This window comes from Nicotiana tabacum, chromosome 15 (genome assembly GCF_000715075.1).
Source record: "Nicotiana tabacum cultivar K326 chromosome 15, ASM71507v2, whole genome shotgun sequence".
In the NCBI taxonomy this organism is placed as follows: Eukaryota; Viridiplantae; Streptophyta; class Magnoliopsida; order Solanales; family Solanaceae; genus Nicotiana; species Nicotiana tabacum.
In genome coordinates this window covers 20,260,261-20,279,801 of record NC_134094.1, presented here as the reverse complement: position 1 = coordinate 20,279,801, position 19,541 = coordinate 20,260,261, and the positions used below count along the sequence as shown (strand labels likewise).

At 34.4% G+C, this 19,541-nt stretch overlaps 1 protein-coding gene across 2 annotated transcripts; it reads left to right on the top strand.

Moving 5' to 3' along the window:
• Positions 1-2,144: 2,144 nt before the first annotated feature.
• Positions 2,145-6,799, top strand: LOC107781557 (uncharacterized). 2 transcript variants are annotated; one of them, XM_016602280.2, is made up of 4 exons: positions 2,145-2,346; positions 3,794-3,909; positions 5,479-5,693; positions 6,384-6,799. In XM_016602280.2, exons 2-4 carry the CDS (start codon positions 3,820-3,822, stop codon positions 6,664-6,666), a joined length of 588 nt encoding a protein of 195 aa, XP_016457766.2. In that variant the 5' UTR covers positions 2,145-2,346; positions 3,794-3,819; the 3' UTR covers positions 6,667-6,799. The 2 variants fall into 2 exon arrangements, with proteins under 2 accessions (XP_016457766.2, XP_016457767.2); XM_016602281.2 differs by lacking the exon at positions 2,145-2,346 and adding an exon at positions 3,212-3,359.
• Positions 6,800-19,541: the final 12,742 nt, after the last annotated feature.

Below are 19,541 nucleotides of genomic sequence, written 5' to 3'. Positions count from 1 at the left end.
GTGGATGTTCCTCCTCACAATGATGAATGACACACAAATCTTAGTGAAAATGTGGTATTTGTATCTTAGCAAGAGAGAGACGAATCTTTTAGTCAAAGTGTGTTCTTTACAAATGAATATCACATGCCTCTATCATTGTCTCTTTTTTCTATTTATATGGGATATGTTCCTAAGAAACCCTAATAGTACAAGTGCAGGGAATATCCAATAGAATATTCTCTTTTAACATCCTATCTTGAAAACTAGCCGTTACAGCTCTGTCAACGGTGTTCGACCTCGACCCTTATTGACATCTCGACCACGGTTCTCGTCGACTTTTCGACTATGGATTTTGCTGCTTCTTGGACCACCTCGACTAACGACGACTTGAGAATTCTTCCCTTAGTATTATCTTGTCTTAAATATTCTAAGGGCAGATTTTCGACTCATACAAATATATACACATTAAACTCTTTTAAATATTGAATTCTACACTCAGAACTGCATAACTTATTGAGTTATTGTATCCTAAATTTTTTCGCAAACACGTGTGTGTGTGTGTATATATATATATATATATATATATACACAGATAGATATAGATAGTTTCTGTAAACGTGCGTTGCACGATAATAATAGTATGTTGATGTTCGATCACTAAACAATTTGATATTCATACATTTCACATAGATCCTCAATCAATTTTTATATAATAAATTAAGGGACCAAAAATTAAATTTACGTAGAATACTATCTATATGACTGCAACAGCTGATGTGGAAGAAAATATAACAATCTTCAATTGTGGTTACACTTCCATAATACTTGAATTTACAATGATTCAACATCATCGTCTGAACCTGTGAATGATATATGTACTTATAATATAGAAATAAAAAATGTAACAGTATCTTATCTAATACTTCTTTATATATATATGATATTTTTGGTGTTTGTTCCCTTAGATACTTTAGATGCGTTGTTGTTTGAACTCTTGTTGTCGACATTGATATCTCTCTTAAAAAATATAATATATTATAGTAAATATAATAAAATATATTGCACAAATATAGTCCAACATTTGAAATTATTTGGCTATGTGTTTTATTTATCGTCATTGCAATACACAAGCATACATGCAATTATTTCTGGACGAATTAAAGAGGTTATTATTCATTTTTTGCGGTGGAAGTTGAATTTTGGGGATAAATAAATGCTTGAAAGCACATATATCCATCATTATTGCTACAAAATAATAAGATTGAAAGAAATAATAACCGTAATAAATGAACAATAACGCCAAAAAATTATATTAAACGTAGTAACATTCCTGTGGTGTTTTGATCTTTAACTTTTATAATTAAGTTTTATTGAAGCTAAATATTTTCATGTCAAATTCTAAAAAAAATAAAAATAGATACGACTGTATATAAATGATTAAGCCAAACCAAATTGTCTAATTAAAATGAGCATGGAGTCCTTGACTAACTTAACTTTGAAGAAGTTCGTCTATTAGTTTTAGTTTTTGGTAAATAATTTTTAGTTGAAATTATAATCTTATTAAATAAGAAACATAAATTTTGCACAAGAAATAAAGTTATAAAACTTCTACAATTCTACATGTAAACTCACGTATAATTAGGGCAGTGCTTGTATATATAATATGACAAGTCTTTTACGTGCTCGTAGAATTTTTCTTTGCCAACTCTTCTTATATAGGTAATTATTATAATTTTAATCAATTATGAAGTTGTTTAGTTGAAGGAAGATTGTATATTTTAGAATGGATTGAGTCCCGGCCGAAAAAGGTTACTTAGTCCTAACCCAAAATTATATTTATACCCATCATTAAATTGTTACATAAAAGAAAAATTAACTTTAAAGGGCAAACAAGTCCATCAACTTTTTGGGTATATTTTCGTCTCTTAACATTTAGCAGTTGATTAACTAGATAGCGTAATTCTTTTTTTTAATTATCTGTATATACAGACTAAACTCTTTTAAATATTGAATTAATTAATAATTTTTTTTAAAATACACTTCGATTGTACAGTAATTCTTAAGGAATCCCGGTTCTAATCCTTTAAACCCGTAGGGCCTACAACTATGTAAGTATACACTTTTCTAGACAAAGTTCATCCATATTAAAACCAATAAAGAATCCTAAACAAATATGGTTAAAAAAAAGAGAGAATCCTAACCATATAGATACTACCTTTCTACAGGAGTGTGACTCATATCATCCTCATTATACGTTTTGCCAACTCCAGCGTTGACAACTCTGCTCTATCCATATATACACTAAAATCAAACAGATCTCAGCAGAATTATCCTTCCTCTTCTCTTTTCACAATATTCTTCCTAAGGGTATGCACTTTCTTCTTCTTTTTTTCAATTTGCAATTCTTCAATATTGACTTAACATGTTTAGAGTTTCAAGAATTTAAACAGTCTGTTTCTGGGTGTTTATCTTTTTTTATTATTACTCTTGAGTGCAATAAGATAATCCTACATCTCCAAAAATTGGTTCTTTTTAGTTTTAGCCACTTGTTAATCTGTTTCTTGTTACAATTGAAGTGATAAGTTGTGTTAATTTGGTTGTAGGGGGAATGTTTCTGTTCAATTTCGCTAAAAATATTTTTTTTTTTTGGATTTTTAAACTGTAAAGTTTGGGTCTTTTTAGCATTATCCACTTTTTGATCTTTTCTTTGTTATAATTGAAGTGGTATCTTGTTTGTTTTGGGTGTATATTGGGATTTTTCTGTTAAATTTTGCTTTAAAAATGGGTATTATGAATTTTAAAACTGTAAAGTTTGGTTCTTTTAGTTTTAGCCACTTGTTAATCTGTTTCTTTGTTATAATTGAAGTGGTATCTTATTTGTTTTGGTTGTATATTGGGATTTTTCTGTTAATTTTGCTTTAAAATGGCTATTTTGGATTTTAAAACTGTAAAGTTTGGTTCTTTATAGTTTTAGCCCCTTGTTAATCTATTTCTTTGTTATAATTGAAGTGGTATCTTGTTTGTTTTGGTTGTATATTGGGATTTTTCTGTTAAATTTTGCTTAAAATGGGATTTTTGGATTTAGTATTGCCCAAAAACTTTCTTTATTCTCATTGGAGAAAGACTCTCCCGCAGCAAGGTTTTACATAAAACTGTAAAGTTTGATTCTCTTTAATATTATCCACTTTTTAATCTGTTTCTTGTTACAATTGAACAGTGTTATCAAAGCGCGCTTAAGCCTCGCCTCACTTAGTGGGCGTTTCAGTATTGTCATCAAGGCTCTAAGACATATATTTCCTTGTCAATGAGCGTAATCCTGAAGGGGCGACACTAAACAACTTATATTCACTTTATCTTCAATTTCTTTGTTGATATATTTGGTATTCATCAATTTCTTTTTTGATATATTTGGTATTCACGCTTACAGACATTAGTCTTGGACTATACATACGTATTTGTAGTTTTTCTTCATTTGCGCCTTTTTTCATTAAAGCCCCACGCTTTAAATGCACTTTGCGCTTAAAGCGCCAACAAACCGTAGAGCTTTTTTGTACTTTTCGCCTTTGATAAAACTGCAATTGAAGTGATAACTTGTTTGATTTTTGCTTTATAGTGGAAATTTTCTGTTCAATTTTGCTAGAAAATGTATATTTTGGATTTTAAAACTGTAAAGTTTGGTTCTTTTTAGTTTCAGCCACTTGTTAATCTGTTTCTTTGTTATAGTGAAGTGATAACTTGTTTAATTTGGTTGTAAATTGGAATTTTTCTGTTCAATATTGATGAAAAATGGGTATTCTGGATTTTGAAATTGTAGGTGGTTGCTGTTAGTTTGGAAGTCCAATGGCGATTGGTATGAAGCAGATGTCCATAATAATAGCAACCCTTGGTGTTTTATCCTTTGTATTTGGAGTTATTGCTGAAAACAAGAAGGTTCGTTGATAAAATTAGATAGGGGGAACTCTTGTGAATCCCCCCAGTTACCTTTTTGCCAGTTTTGTCTTGTCTTTTAATTCTGTGCATTTTGTATATATGTCTTCCTTAGATCCTTTTGTGTGTCTGTGCGTGTGTGCTTTTTAATTAAATGGATTTATAGGCGGTGAGTGCACCTATTAATGTATATACATATTTTCTTGTAATTTTTCTGTAAATCTTCTGCATACATGTATATAGAGTTTGAGCCCGAGACAGTGGTGAATCCATACATGCTGGGGGTAGGGGACTCAGATCGCCCCGGCAAATAGGTCAAAGGCCCAACGTAGTTGGGAGATGCTTCTGAATAACCATGTCCATCAGTTGTCAATATTTTTAAGCACACCATTGATACAATAAGGATTCAATTGAACCCCCTTCAACATACTTAGCTGCGCACTGCATGGATGCCGGGGTAGGGGACTCGGGTCGGCACGGCAAAGAAGGGCAAAGGCCCAACCTAGTTGCGAGATAGTTTTGAATAACTGTCACCAATAATCAATTTTGTTAAGCACACCACTGGTGTTACTGAAACTAAAATGAAGAAGCAATTTAAGTGATCAGATTTGCTTCCTTGGCGACCCGATCTACCATGTTATGTTATCCTCATGTTGGATGAAGCATTGATCATGATACTTCTGCTATCCTAAGTAGTTATTTAATTCAGGAGTAATAGTTCGTTTATACCGTAGCAGACTCTTTCTTGACATTGTCAGCATTGCAAAAGAAAATTTCTTTGTTACTGATTACTCCATCTGTCCCAATTTATGTGACCCTGTTCGGATTTCGAGAGTCAAACGAGTTATTCTTTGACTGTGATTCTTTCATATGCCTTTTAATATTTTAAATTAATAATTATTATGACTTATAATACTTTGTACTTAGTTTTCAAATATGTAAATTTTATTTCAAAAAACTTAAAAATTTTATGTCCAAATTCACAGTCAAAATTAAGAATTTCGACTCTCGATATCTGAACTGTGCCACGTAGATTGGGACGGAGGGAGTACTATTTTCTTTTTTAAGGGTGTTGACTTCAAAAGCGTACCTTATTCTACTCATGTGATACTCACTAGACGGGGAGAACTATAGAATCAAAGGTTACATTATCATACGGGAGGATATTGCGCTGATGCTTCATGGCTTAATTTACTCTTATTCAAATGACAGAGCGATTAAGACTTTATTAATTGTGGCTAGACATGTAATATATAATGTTCTTGGAGGTCTTCTGTCTACTTTATAATCTTATAAAAAGCTAACAAACAGTTTCTTGATTTTCTCTTTCCCTATTTGTGGTATGTCGGGCAGTGTGGCAGTTTCCAAGTTATATAACACTTATCAAAATTTGTAGATTGTGAAAAGTATATTGTGTGAAACAAGATGATTTCTTTTTTTTTTTATTGTGAGAAAAGTGTAGACATTCGAGCATCATTGATGAGTAGATGCACAATATATTAGTTAAGTATCTTCTATGTTTTGTTATTTCGTCCTCCCTTAGTTTGGACTTTTTGGTTATGTTTATTGCAGCCTGCAGCTGGGACTGCAATACCAGGAAAAGGTGTTGTTATTTGTAAATACAAGTCTGACCCTATTGTTGCCTTGGGCTATTTGTCTTTTGCTCTTCTTGTTGCATCTTCTGTGGCCGGTTTCCTGTCATTATTTTATCCGTATCAAGGGAAGTCAATCCCACAAGCTGCTTTGCTGAAAAACACTAGTTTTGTTGTGTTCCTCAACATCGCATTGTAAGTACTCTTCGACCAGTCATTTTCACTATTTTTAATGTCTTCATTGACCTTTTTCTTAATCCTAGTTCACTATTCCTATATGTCTTATGTTGACTGTTTTTGTCCACGAGTTGGTAAACACATCATTCTAGGTCACTTACTTGTTCATTTGATTTTCGTTGTCTATAAAATAAAAGCACTAATAATATTGTCTGACAGGTATAAAAGTAACAATAATGATAGCGGATAATTTTCCTTTTTATAATAACAACAATAAAAATAATAATTATGATGATGATGAAGATGATGTCGATAACAGCAATGATAAGGAAGTTAATTTTTAGTCACACAAAAATGCAACGGCGGGAGGGTGCATAATATGCATGTGTGGACATGAGCTTGTCTTTTAGTTCCCTCATTTTTTCTCTTTTAGTGATTGAACTTGTATCTCATCACAAAAAATGATGCTATTGAGTTCACTTCCTTTCTTGGTGGGATGTGAGTGATTGAACCTAAAACAACCTCTCTACCTTCACAGGATAGGGGTAAGATATGTGTACACATTAACTTCCCCGTACCTCACTTGTTGGATTACGCTGGGTTTATTGTTGTTTTTGTTGTTGTTGTTGTTGTTGTTGTTGTTGTTGTTGTTGTATGCGAGTGATTGAACTTATGGTTCTTTTGGTATTTTCTGCCTTTGAATCAAAGGGGCACAACTGGTTTAGCAGCAGCATTAATATTGTGGCCTACAATCTCCGAGCAACTTCATATCTCTCGCAACATCCATCACAACTTGCAAACCGATTGCCCAACAGCCAAGACCGGTCTTCTTGGTGGAGGCGCCTTTTTGTCTCTTGATTCTGCGCTCTTCTGGTTGGTGGCTTTGATGTTAGCTGATAATGCTCGCGAGGATTATTTCCAAGACGCAGATGTTAAGGGCGAGCTGAAAGCAAGTTATGTAGATGATGAAGTTATCAAGAGCAGTGCTTAAGAAGATTGTTCTCTACTTTCTATTTTGTCATTCTGATGTTGCCAATATGGAACTGTTAGTACAAAGCTTATGTAAAAAACATGATTTCCTGTCTTTCTAATTATAAATATCATTATGGATTCCTTTATTAAAATTGATATCACTGTTGATTTGGGCCTATTTTGTAAGCTACATAGTAGCATCTTGAGTCAGTTATGAGCCTTGGAGAACATAAATTAATGGTTCACTAGTGTATGATCACGGGTGGCTCGACTAGAAGGCCAGTAAAGCAATCGCTTGGGCCCTAACTTTTTGGCGGCCCTGTTTTTTGTATATGTATTATTAAAAAAATTGTGTGTACATTTAAATTTAAAAAGAATTTTTGAAGCGAAAGTACAAGTAGCTATTTTTTTTTTGTCTCATTTATATCTTAACAACTAATATGGGCCCACATTATTATTTATACATTTACCTTTTTCATTCTCTCACTATTGAAAAGTCTCTCAATCGACATCTTACCCCGGCTTACAAGTTGTTTTCTTCAAAATATCAAACATTACAACAAGCAACCATTATATTGAAGCAATGTAACACTTTTCGATATCATTATATCAACTTATCTTGCTCTATAACTTCTTACCCTTTAATTTCTGCTACTATCTATTGTTTCTTTTACTATCAGTTATGAGCCTTGAAGAACATAAACTAAAGGTTCACTTGTATGTTCATTTATTTTTAGAAGTGGTAAAAATTTATTTCTATATTGATTAATAGTATATTAAAAAGAAAAAAATCCAGATGCCTACATAGAAGGCTTTACAACCTTTTGAAGGTATATATTGTTTAGCATACATTATCTTGTTGCCTTTGTTATCAAAAATTGATTACAAAGGAAAAAAACTTTATATTCCCTGTTATTATTGGTTCGTTTAACTTAAGCTAAATTAGTGTTTTTGTCCCTAACTAATACACGAAACAATTTCAATACTCGGTACTAAAGTATGAATCTTTGACAGGTAGTGTCACGACCCAAACTAACCCCTGTTGTGATGCCGCCTATCGTGGAACTAGGCAAGCCGACTCATTTCCAAAACAAACCAATATTTTCATTTCAAAAATAATTTCAATGTCATTTAACATAAAAACCTTCGTAAAAGAGTTCAAATTAAAATAAAAGTACGGAAGGAAAAGCCCGACATTCGGGGTGTCACTAGTCATGAGCATCTACTACAATCTGTCTAACAATATCAGGGCTAATTCAACCTGAAAAATAGCTAAATACAACTAGAGGAAGATAAGAGGGAGAAGAGCAGGGGTTGCGATCGCCAAACAGCTACCTTGTTATCTCCAAGAAAATCTACAACCAGAACACTCAGTAACCACTACCATGTCCAGCTATACCTGAATCTCCACACAAGGTGCAGAGAGTAACGTGAGTACGCCAACTCAGTAAGTAACAACAATAAATAAAGACTGAGTAGTAGTGACGAGCAATAAAGCATATAACGTTCATATCATGAAATCTCAGTAAAGTACAACATGCTTTAAAAATCAGTGTTTGAATCAAATCATCTCGTTTAAACCCAGTAAAAATAATCATTTAAGGATATTTTTCAACAGATTTCAAACAAAGGAAAAATGCAAAGGTGAGCAAAATGATGAAATCATAAACAGCCCCTCGGGCAAAACATCACTCATATACAGCCCCTCGGGCAAACTTCACAGTCACTCGTGCCACTCGGGCATACCTCACAATCACTCTTGCCACTCGGGCATACCTCACAATCACTCATGCCTCCCAATCACTCGGCACTCGGCACTCGCACTCAGAAGGTACCTGCGCTCACTGGGGGTGTGTACAGACCCTGGAGGGGCTCCTTTAGTCCAAGTGCTATAATCTGCACGGGCAACTCACGTGCTGCACGGACAACTCACGTACTATAATAATAAAGTATGTTGCAGGCGGGCAACCCCGATCCACACTCATCCTCACAATCAGGCCCTCGGCCAATATCAACATGTTGCGGCGTGCAGCCCGATCCCATAAATATCCTCACAAATCAGGCCCTCGGCCTCACTCAGTCATAAACCTCTCAAGCCACTCGGGCATTTCAGTAAAACAGGGCATTCGGCCCAAAATATTTATATGCATTAAAATAGAGTCATAAAATTGAGTTATGCGGTAAACAAGTATAAACATGACTGAGTATAGATTTTCAATCGAAAACAATGAGAGGATAGTAAGAAAAAACCCCTAAGGGTCCAAACAGTACTGGCGCAAGACCCAAACATGGCATTCAGCCCAATTTACAGAAACTCTTTTAAAACATATAAGTATCATATAGTTTCAACAAAGTATGCAACTTTACAGTTGCTACGGGACGGACCAAGTCACAATCCCCAACAGTGCACGCCCCCACGCCCGTCACCTAGCATGTGCGTCACTAAAAATAGTAGAATGATACAAAAATCCGGGGTTTCGTACCCTCAGGACTAGATTTACAATCATTACTTACTTCAAGCCGCGAAATTCTTATTCTGCAATGTGTTTTCCTCGTGAATTGGTCTCTAAACGCCTCGAAGCTGATCATAAATAATTCGTTTCAGTCAATAAAATTCATTGGAATTAATTCCATAAGATAATAATGATTTTTCATAAAAATTCAAAAATTAGCCCTATTCTGGGATCGATTCTGGGAGATGGAATTTGCAGCAGAAGGAAATTGCAACATCTATTTTAGTCCACTTTTTTGATCCGTTAACCATCCGAAACTCACCCGAGGCCCTCGAGACCTCAACCAAATATACCAACAAGTCCTAAAACATCATACGAACTTAGTCGAACCCTCAAATCACCTCAAACAACGCTAAAACCATGAATTATACCCCAATTCAAGCCTAATGAACTTTGAAATTTCTAATTTCTATAAACGACTCCGGAACCTATCAAATCACGTCCGATTGACCTCAAATTTTGCACACGAGTCATAAATCACATAACAGAGGTATTCCAATTTTCAGAATCGTATTCCGACCCCGATATCAAAAAGTCAAACCCCCGGTCAAACTTCGTCAAGCTTTTAAAAAAATTAAACTTTCGGCATTTCAAGCCTAATTCCTTTACGGACTTCCAAATAATATTCCGGACACGCTCCTAAGCCCAAAATAACCATACGGAGCTATTGGAATAATCAAAATTCAAATCTGAGATCGTTTACACGTAGGTCAACATCCTGTTGACTTTTCCAACTTAAGTTTCTACTTAAGAGACTAAGTATCTCAATTCACTCTGAAACCACTCCGGTCCCGAACCAACTAACCCCATATAACATAATATAGCTGAATAACACAAAAAAAATAGTGGAAAAACGGGGCTATAACTCTCGAAACGACCGGCCGGGTCGTTACAGGTGGGGTGTTGAAATTCTACTTATCAAAGTTTTGAATTCAAATATCGTTTGTTGGAGCTCTTCCATGTTTTAGTTAGGATATTTTTGCTCAAATATTTTCATATGAGAAGAGTGATTACATACTATAAAAAATAAAATATTGATTCAACGCTAATATAGATGTCAAAAGTGACTATTTTTCAAGGATTTTGTTATAAATAGAATTGTATTTAAGGTGAATGTCTATATTTTAGAGAGATTTTAGGGTTTGTTACTTTGTGGCTCAATCACTTTTTCCCTATAAATAGAGGGGGATCTATTCTATTGTAATTCATCCCAAATCAATAAGAATTCTCTCTCCCTAATTTTCTTTTAATACTCTTCTTTTTCTTTTATTGTTTTATAACATGTTATCAGCACGAGACTCTAACCAATTGAGTGGAGGCCTTGGGGTACGTGCATGGTGCTCAACTTGTACATAATATTAAGCATAATGATTGTCACTGGAAGACACAGAAATAAAGGTATCATTTCCAAATTTTTGTGTTCCATGAACTTCCTTAAGGAATAAACGGACTTAAGGGAAGTATTTTACCTTATTTTTCTATTTTAAATTCTTGAAATTTTATTATTTGATTTTAAATACAAGCAAAGACAATAATTTTTTATTATAACTCTAATGGAGTTTGTAAGAAATTATAATCACCCGAAGTGGTAAAATTTCTATGTTTTGCCATAATCAAATTCATGTATGAATGTGGGCACAAGAAATGGAAATTCATCCTATTGAATTTGCTTCATTCTCATTCACTTAAGAGAATGCAGTAGCAGTATGTGATAAGTCTTAAATAAGATAAAATTATTACTGTGAAGGTATCAATGGATATGGACATGGCAATAAACGAAATTATAATCGTCATCATTGTGGTAATGGGAACAATAAGGATTCTCAAAATAATCTTTCACTCTGTGAAAAAAATATTTGTCATCGATTTGACATGAGATTTTGTAAAGCACATATAAATGATTATGGTCCATTTATGATGTGAATATGACAATATGTGATTTAAGAATACATATTCATTTTTGGAAGAATATGAAAATGCTAGTGGTAGTGAATATACCACATTCACCTTTAGAAGGGGGTTTGAGAGGAAATAAGAAAATAATGTCATTATTATTGCATGAATGATCATTGGTCACGTACCTATTATATGCCAAAATTTTGTCAATGTGATTATTAAAGAACAATGGCAATGCAAGAAATAGATCTTGCATATAATTTCGACTATAACCATAATGGTATAACTTTCTCTTTGAAAGAAATATTCACCATATGGATGTTGATAAATATGCGGTAGTACAAAATTAATTAAAAGCTCTAGAATAGTCAATTATTACTATTTTGGAAGAATAAAAGTGTTTATCAATAAGGCATTGTGTTGTAGTACGTCTCAAAGAAACTTGTTCAGTATCTAAAGTATTCGCGAAAACGATTGGTTATATTGAGTGTCACGACCCAAAATCCCACCACATGCGTCGTGATGACACTTAGTCTCTAAAACTAGGTCAGCCAAGTATAATTACATTTCAAGCCTTTTTTTAATATGAATTAAACAGGTAATCAAAACCAACAACGGAAACAAATATAAAAACCTCCCAAGACTGGTAGTACTGAGTCACGAACTCTAACTGAATACATGAAATGATCTCAAGGATCGAATACTCTATACTGTTTGAATAATAATTAACAGTACAATAAAATGAAAAGACTCCAAGGAACTGCGACGACCAAGCAGCTCTACCTTGAATCCTTGTGATCTCACTTTAATTTTGTACGAGTCTGATAGATCCAATACCTGGCTCTGCACAAAAATGTGCAGAAGTGCAGTATGAGTACACCACGGTCGGTACCCAGTAAGTATCAAGACTAACTTCAGTGGAGTAGAGATGAGGTACAGTCAAGATACTCACTAGTCTAATAACATGTGCAATATGATATACAAAATAATAGAAAACCAATAACAATAAGGGCAACATAAATCAACTAGTGATATGCACAGCGGGGCAACAAGAACACCGTTAATATCGCTCAACAATTAATAAGTACAAGTACACCCAATAAAATCAAGTCCTTCAAATAAACATCTTTCAAATATAATTCTTCCGAATAAATCTCTTTCAAATATACTTCCTTCAAATAAATCTCTCTCAAATATAATTTCTTCAAATAAATATCTTTCGAATATAATTCTTTCAAATAAATCTTTTTGAATAAAAATTCTTCCAAATAAATACTTTGAATATAATTCTTTCAATTAAAAGTCACCATGTGACACCTCATTTCATAATCATAAAATACGGGTCTCAACCTAATTTCATATTTCCATGACACCTCGTGCCAATTTCTCTATCACAACCGCACGGACAACTCACGTGCCAAATATCATTATCATTTAATCACGGTACCACATGCCCACATTTCATATCACAACTGCACAGACAATTCACATGCCAATATCATCATTATTTACTCACGGCACCTTGTGTCCACATTTCTCTTCATAATCCGCTTGGCAATAGCCACAGGCCCTCAATCTCAACATAAATCAGATTGTTATCAATTTACCAACAACAAGACAAATTGCACAAGGTATAAAAATAAACACAAGAAAAATCACAACATCACATAAAAATTACCAACGCAACAACCCTCCCCCCTCCCCCTCCCAATCACATATCATCCCTGACAATAATCACCCTTATCTCTCCTATAGCCACCCTTATCTCTCCTATAATAACCTTCATTGTCCCTCCGCTCTGACAATATCAATAGACACTCTTATCGCTCCTATAGCCACCCTTATCGCTCATATAGCCACCCTTATCGCTCATATAATAGCCTCCATTATCGCTCTGTTTAATAGCCTCCCTTATCACTCCGCCCAGACAATATCTCAACACATATAGTAACAGTGAAATGCCACCCTTATGCCCGCATAATGTCAACATTAAAATGCCACCCTTATGCCCGCATAATGTCAATAGTGAAATGCCACCCTTATATTCTCAAAATAATAACTCAATTAACACAACAATTTACACGGAATATTATCACGGCAACGTAACAAAATCAATTCATATGACAATTTTCTCAATGGCCACAACCAATTCCAAAGATATAACAAAATTAATTAATTTCACAACAAATAGTCCAAGGCTCCACACAATGTATACAAAACCTCAAAAACAATCAACAGAGATAGAAAATAATCAGCATAGGGCAACACCTTCATTAATCCAAATTTTGATAATTATATTAATATTTCTTCTTAAGCTTGCTTAATTAATTATTTGCAAAGGAAAAATCCATAATGAAATTAAATTCCAAAAAATATCAAACCATCAAACTCACGGAATTCACATAAATATACAAATAATAATTACATCAAATTGTCATATAAAAATAAATTCAATAAATGTGATTTGAGGTATGGAAAATGGATGATTAAATAAATGCCAACAATTATTCAATTTACTACACAATATGCTCAAGACTTCAACTCAATAAATTTTGTATATATAAGCCCGAGTACGTACTCGTCATCTCGCGTACACGGCTTTTCATATTTCACAAAGGGCACATAAGACTCCCCCACTAAAGGTTAGGCAAGATACTTACCTTTTCATAAGACTCCCCCACTCAAGGTTAGGCAAGATACTTACCTTTTTGAAGTTATGCCGATATTCCAAAATCGCCTTCTTGCTTGAATCAACCTTCGGACAGCTCAAATATATCCAAATTAATTGTACAACTTTATTAAAATTCATCGAAAATAATTCCGGGTAATAATACGTCGACTTAAAAATTTATTCCAAAAAGTCAACAAAAGTCAACGTTGGGCTCGCCTTTCGGAACCCGACATAAATTTTATGAAATCCGAACACCCATTCCGATACGAGTTCAACCATACCAATTTTATCAAATTTCGATAATAACTCGACCTCCAAATCTTAAATTTTTGTTTTTGCAAGATTTTGCCAAATTCTTGATTTCTTCCATTAAAGTCTGAATTAAACGACGAATATAATCATAGATTCATGAAATATAAACACTTTAGGATATAGAACACTTATCCCAACCAAGCTTGTAAAAAATCCCTCCAAAATCGCCCAAATCCGAACTCCATAAATTTCAATCGAAATGAAGAAATGACTGGTTTTCGACCCCTTATGTTTTTGTCTATTTTTGCTTCTACGGGCAAATTTGTCGCAACTGCGAGCTCTCTTTTGCGAGTGAATGCCCGCTTCTGAGAAGATCACTACCCAATCACAAAGTTCGCACACGCGGAGAAATTTCTGCTTCTGCAATGATCGCAGGTGCGCAGCATTGCCGCTTCTGTGCGGCCTCGTCGCTTCTGCGCTGCAAACATCGCACCTGCGATTGCGCAGGTGCGGAAGGCTGTCCGCATCTGCGACCTTCCTCCAGTTCTGCCCAGCTCACTTTTACGACGAAGTCCTCACTTCTGCGAGGTCGCACCTGCGCCCATAATTCCACAAGTGCGATTCCAACAGATGCTGCCCAAAAATAACAGAATTTCCAGTAGCTCTTCAAGTCCAAAAATCAACTCCGTTAGCCTTCCGAAATTTATCCGAGACCCTCGGGACCTTAACCAAATATACCAACATGTCCCAAAATACAATACGAACTTAGTCGAGGCTTCAAACCATGTCAAACAACTTCGAAATTACGAATCGCGCATCAAATCGAATTATGAGTTTTCAAATCTTCCAACTTCTATATTTTACGCCGAAACGTATCAAATCAATCCGGAATGACTTCAAATTTTGCACACAAATCATAAATGACGTAATGAAGCTATTTCAATTTCCAGAATCAAAATCCGACCTCGTTATCAAAATTTCAACCTTCGGTCGGACTTTTCAAAAATATCTTATTTTCCAACTTTCGCCAAAATGCGTCGAATTGTCCTACGGACTTCCAAATCCAAATCCGAACATACGCCCAAGTCCGAAATCATCATACGAAACTATTGCCATCATCAAAATTTCATTCCGGGGTCGTTTGCTCAAAAGTCAACTCTACGGTCAATTCTTTCCATTTAAGCTTCTAAATAGGAATTGTTCTTTCAATTTAATTCTGAATCTTCCGAAAATCAAACTCGACCACACACGTGGGTCATAATACATATTGCGAAGCTGCTCATGACCTTGAGTCACTGAACGGGGCGTAAATTCCTAAAACGGTAAGTCGGGTCGTTACATTCTCCCCCTCTTAAACATACGTTCGTCCTCGAACGTGTCAAGAATCTTTCTGATGACATTAAATTATTGAGTGCATTATTTCACACATGCTCACGGGTGATTCTACGTCACCGTAAATTTAACAAGGGTCCGACAACATCATCTCAGTGGAGATTATTTCTTTTATTCACACTTATAAGCTTTTAAGCCAATTCCTTACACTCCCAATAAATTTCGAATTCCTGACATCAACACACGGTATTAGTCTCAACCGGATGTAGCAATTCGTGCCTACGCACGCATCATACGTATGTCTATAACCACATCTCTGGTCGTAATAGCTGTTTATAATTAATTTTCAGCATCCTCAATTAATCTCATATTCACCAAAATCTCATTTCAACTTTTCGTAACACTTATAGCAACACGCGAGACATGAATACCTCATAATTATTTACCCGAATTAATGAGTCACATTTAACGTCACCTGGGCACCCACCTTATAGGCTAAAACTCAATGTTTACAGCATGAATATGGCTAAATATGCATAAAAACATATAAAAGAATTATCAAATAAGCCTAAAATTATAAGATCTGCATATCGAGTTAGTAAAACTACTATCATGCGCGAATTCAGTCAAAAGCAACTGATCATGAACAACTTAGCAGGTAATATATATTTCCCTGGTGTTGGGACTGAACCCCTATTTTCTTATGCCTTTATTATGTTAGAGCATATCCAAGCATCACAACCATAGTCCTACTGTGGAACACATCCACAAATTTTATATACGGTAGTGTTAGAACACATCCAAACACTCCTGCGTAATACTCTCGCATACGGTAGTGATGGAACACATCCAGACACCCTTGTGTAATTTTTTTTTTTTTTTTTTGCAATGTTAATCTTATCACAATTGACGATACGAGCATGTCGTGATATTGCATAATATCTCTAACATATCACTTTATAGGTTAATATAATGTATCAGTAATTTAGATTGAATTTAGGTGTGCTAGACGAGCCTAGCGTCTTGGTCTATGTTATGTGTTTCTCTCTTATGCTATGACGGGTTATGAGGTCACATAATTATTCGCACACATATTTTAAAATTTTTTTCTTTTCTTTTATTTTCCTTTTTTCTCCACAGCGTGGGTTGGAATTCTCTTTCACTTATTTTTAGCATTGTGAGTTGGAACTCTTCTGTTAAATCTGACTTTATTCCCTTTTCTTTTATTCCACTTCACTTCGCACTTCAAAGTTCAAACCCACCATCGGGTCTTCAAATTCTTCCATTTTCCGGTAAGTTTTCGCTCAATAATCTCACTATCTCAAAATTCACTCGCCTTTTATATTATTTATTTTATTTTCCTTTTTTTGGCCTTTAAGTAATTAACCCTACATTTAGTGATTAAGGGATTTTGCAATTTTCCATAGTGATTTGTAGCCCTGCACTTTGTTAGTGTTTGTATCTTTGTAAGGTTGAAAATGAGTTTTAGTTATATACATTGTCCGCATAAAAAAATTTTATACCATCGGGTTACCTTTATCTAGTTTGTCTTATTTTTAAATTAAAAAATTTCACATAAAAACAACTCTAACATCCTACTTTTTAATTTAATGGCTGATATTCAAGTTTACAAATGTCTAACCCAAAAGGAACTGGCACATATCCGAAAAGGGGCGTTTTCCCTCTTTTTTGGATTCAGAAAACTCTGAAACGAGATATTTTCTCTTTCTTTCTATTCTTCTTCCCCAAATTTTTGTTACAAAATTATATCAGTTATCACTTGGGCCTACAGCCCATCCTAGCTTGGCCCATACTGTACATAATTTAAATTTTTTTTGTACCCAATAGCCCACATTAAATTAGCAACAGTAATTCAGCTTTTTCTATTTGGCTCTTTCTCTCTCTCTTCTTCTCACATCTTTTACATACTCTTCTCTACTCCAAAGAAGAAACCGTCCGCCATTGTTGCTTCTCCCCCGGTTTTTTGAATTTTCTTTGTTCTTTTTAGATAATGTTTCCTTTCATTTTATCACTATTTTGTCTTTGATTTTTGTTAAATTTTTTATTTTTTAGCTATTCATATTTTAATTTTTTTTATTGTACAATGTGGTTGTGTTTTTCTTTCGTTTTTTGTTCCTTCTATCTCCATTCTAAGTTTACATTTTGTATTTCAGTTTGCATGCATTTTTATTTTGTTTTTTAGGGTATAACTTTTTTTTATGATTTTTGTTACAATGTGGATTTTGATTTTGGGTAAACTTTGTTGTTATACGACTGTTTCTTTCATTTTTATTTGATTTTGCAGTGTTGTTTTGGTTGAGTATTATCAGTTTATCGGTGTTATTTTTGTTTTGATTTTTTAGTTACAACGTCGTTTAGCTTTTAGTTCATAGCCTCTGTTTTTGGTTTAAATGTATTTTCTTCACTTTTTAAAGCTTTTTGTTGTTAATTTGCTTGTGTTTGTGTTCATAGCCTCTGTTTTAGTTTGGTTTTTGTGCTTTTCTTCACTTTCTTCACTCTTCTCAAATCTTTGTTTGTTTTATTCCAGCAAATGCGTTCAAAAATGAATGCTTCTAAATATAGTTCGAAGGTTGGTGGTAAAGGGGTTAAGATTGATTATGCTGCTACATTGAGGGACTTGCCCTTAATCCCTGATTCTGAAGCGGATAGGCATGTCCAGGCCCCGATAATGATGATTTTCAGTCTCCTGCTCCTACAGAAAATCCCAACAAGAAAGCAATCGAATGACCCATTCGCAGAAAAAGAATACTGTTAAGAATGTTAGAATGAGGAGTAAGAAATGCGGTCGACCTGAAAAAACTAAAGAAAAGATGAAATTTAATACGGTCGACGAAGATGATGCTGGCCCTAGTGTTAAAACAGAAAAAGAGAAAGATTGACGATGATGGTGAAAGTGGTCTTGATGGTATATCAAAGGAACAAAGGATTGCTACTCGCTGCAAATTCAAGAAGAGAAAAGTTAAGTTGAAGGTATTCCGTATAGTGCTATTAGTTTTATACAAGTTTATTACAAAGTTATACACTTGTTTATATATCTTGTATTTGTGTGCTTCTTGATGTTTATTCGTTAATGATATTTTTTGTTTTTGATTTCTTTCTTATTGTTTTAGCACACATATTCAGTATTTGTACAAACTTATACTAAAAAATTGTAAACAAATATATAAATTAGTGTTGCAGTACATGTGTTTTATATATAAATATGTGTATAATTTTGTATAAACTTGTATAAGAATGTATAAAATTAATAGCACTATGGGGAATACCTTCAACTTAGCTTTTCTCACCTTGAATTTGCGGCGAGTAGCAATCCTTTGTTCTTTGGATATACCATCAGAACCACTTTCACTATCGTCGTCGATCTTTCTCTTTTTCTGTTTAACACTGGGGCTAACATCATTTTCATCGACCATATTAAATTCCAGCTTTTCTTTAGATTATTCAGGTCGGACGCATTTCTTACCCCCTCTGTAATGACCTAACCGGTCATTTTGACATTTAGAATCTTGTTCCCTTAAATAAAACTCCCATATGTGCTTTTATTAATTTATAACTTGCGGGGACGGTTGGTTCAGGATTTGGAAGTGTTCGGGTTGAAATCGGAACTTGGTTCCTTAAGTTGGCCTTAAAATGCTAAATTTAACTTCGCTCAATATCTTTAGAAAACGACCCCAGAATCGGGATTTAACGGTTCCAATAACTCCGTATGGTGATTTTGGACTTAGGAGCGTGTTCGTAATTTTATTTGGAAGTCCGTAGTTAAATTAGGCTTGAAATGGCTAAAACAAGAATTTAAGTTTGGAAGTTTGAATGGGGAGTTGACTTTTTGATATCGGGGACGGAATCCAATTCTGAATATTTTTATAGTTCTATTATGTCATTTAAGACTTGCACGCAAAATTTGGTGTTATTCCGAGTAGTATAAATATGATTCGGCGCGTTCGGAGAAAGTTAGAAACTTGAAGTTCATATTTTGATCCAATTCGGTTTTGGGTGCGATTCTTAGTTTTGTTGTTGAATTTAGTATTTTGAGAGTTTGAGAAAGTCCGTGTTATATTTTCAGACTTGTTGGTGCATTTGGAGGGTCCCGGGGGGCTCGAGTGAGTTTTGGACCACCCGGAGCTACGTTGGAAAAAACCAGAAATTTCGAGTTCTGGTTTCCTTCTTCGCGAACGCGGAAGGACCTTCGCTCTCGCGAAGAAGGAAAAT

What these genes read in the sequence shown, in the direction of transcription:
- LOC107781557 (XM_016602280.2), top strand. Translation starts at nt 3,820, where the DNA reads ATGGCGATTGGTATGAAGCAGATGTCCATAATAATAGCAACCCTTGGT. An exon ending in TTATTGCTGAAAACAAGAAG is followed by an intron (nt 3,910 to 5,478) that starts GTTCGTTGATAA and finishes TGTTTATTGCAG; the next exon opens with CCTGCAGCTGGGACTGCAAT. An exon ending in GTGTTCCTCAACATCGCATT is followed by an intron (nt 5,694 to 6,383) that starts GTAAGTACTCTT and finishes TTTGAATCAAAG; the next exon opens with GGGCACAACTGGTTTAGCAG.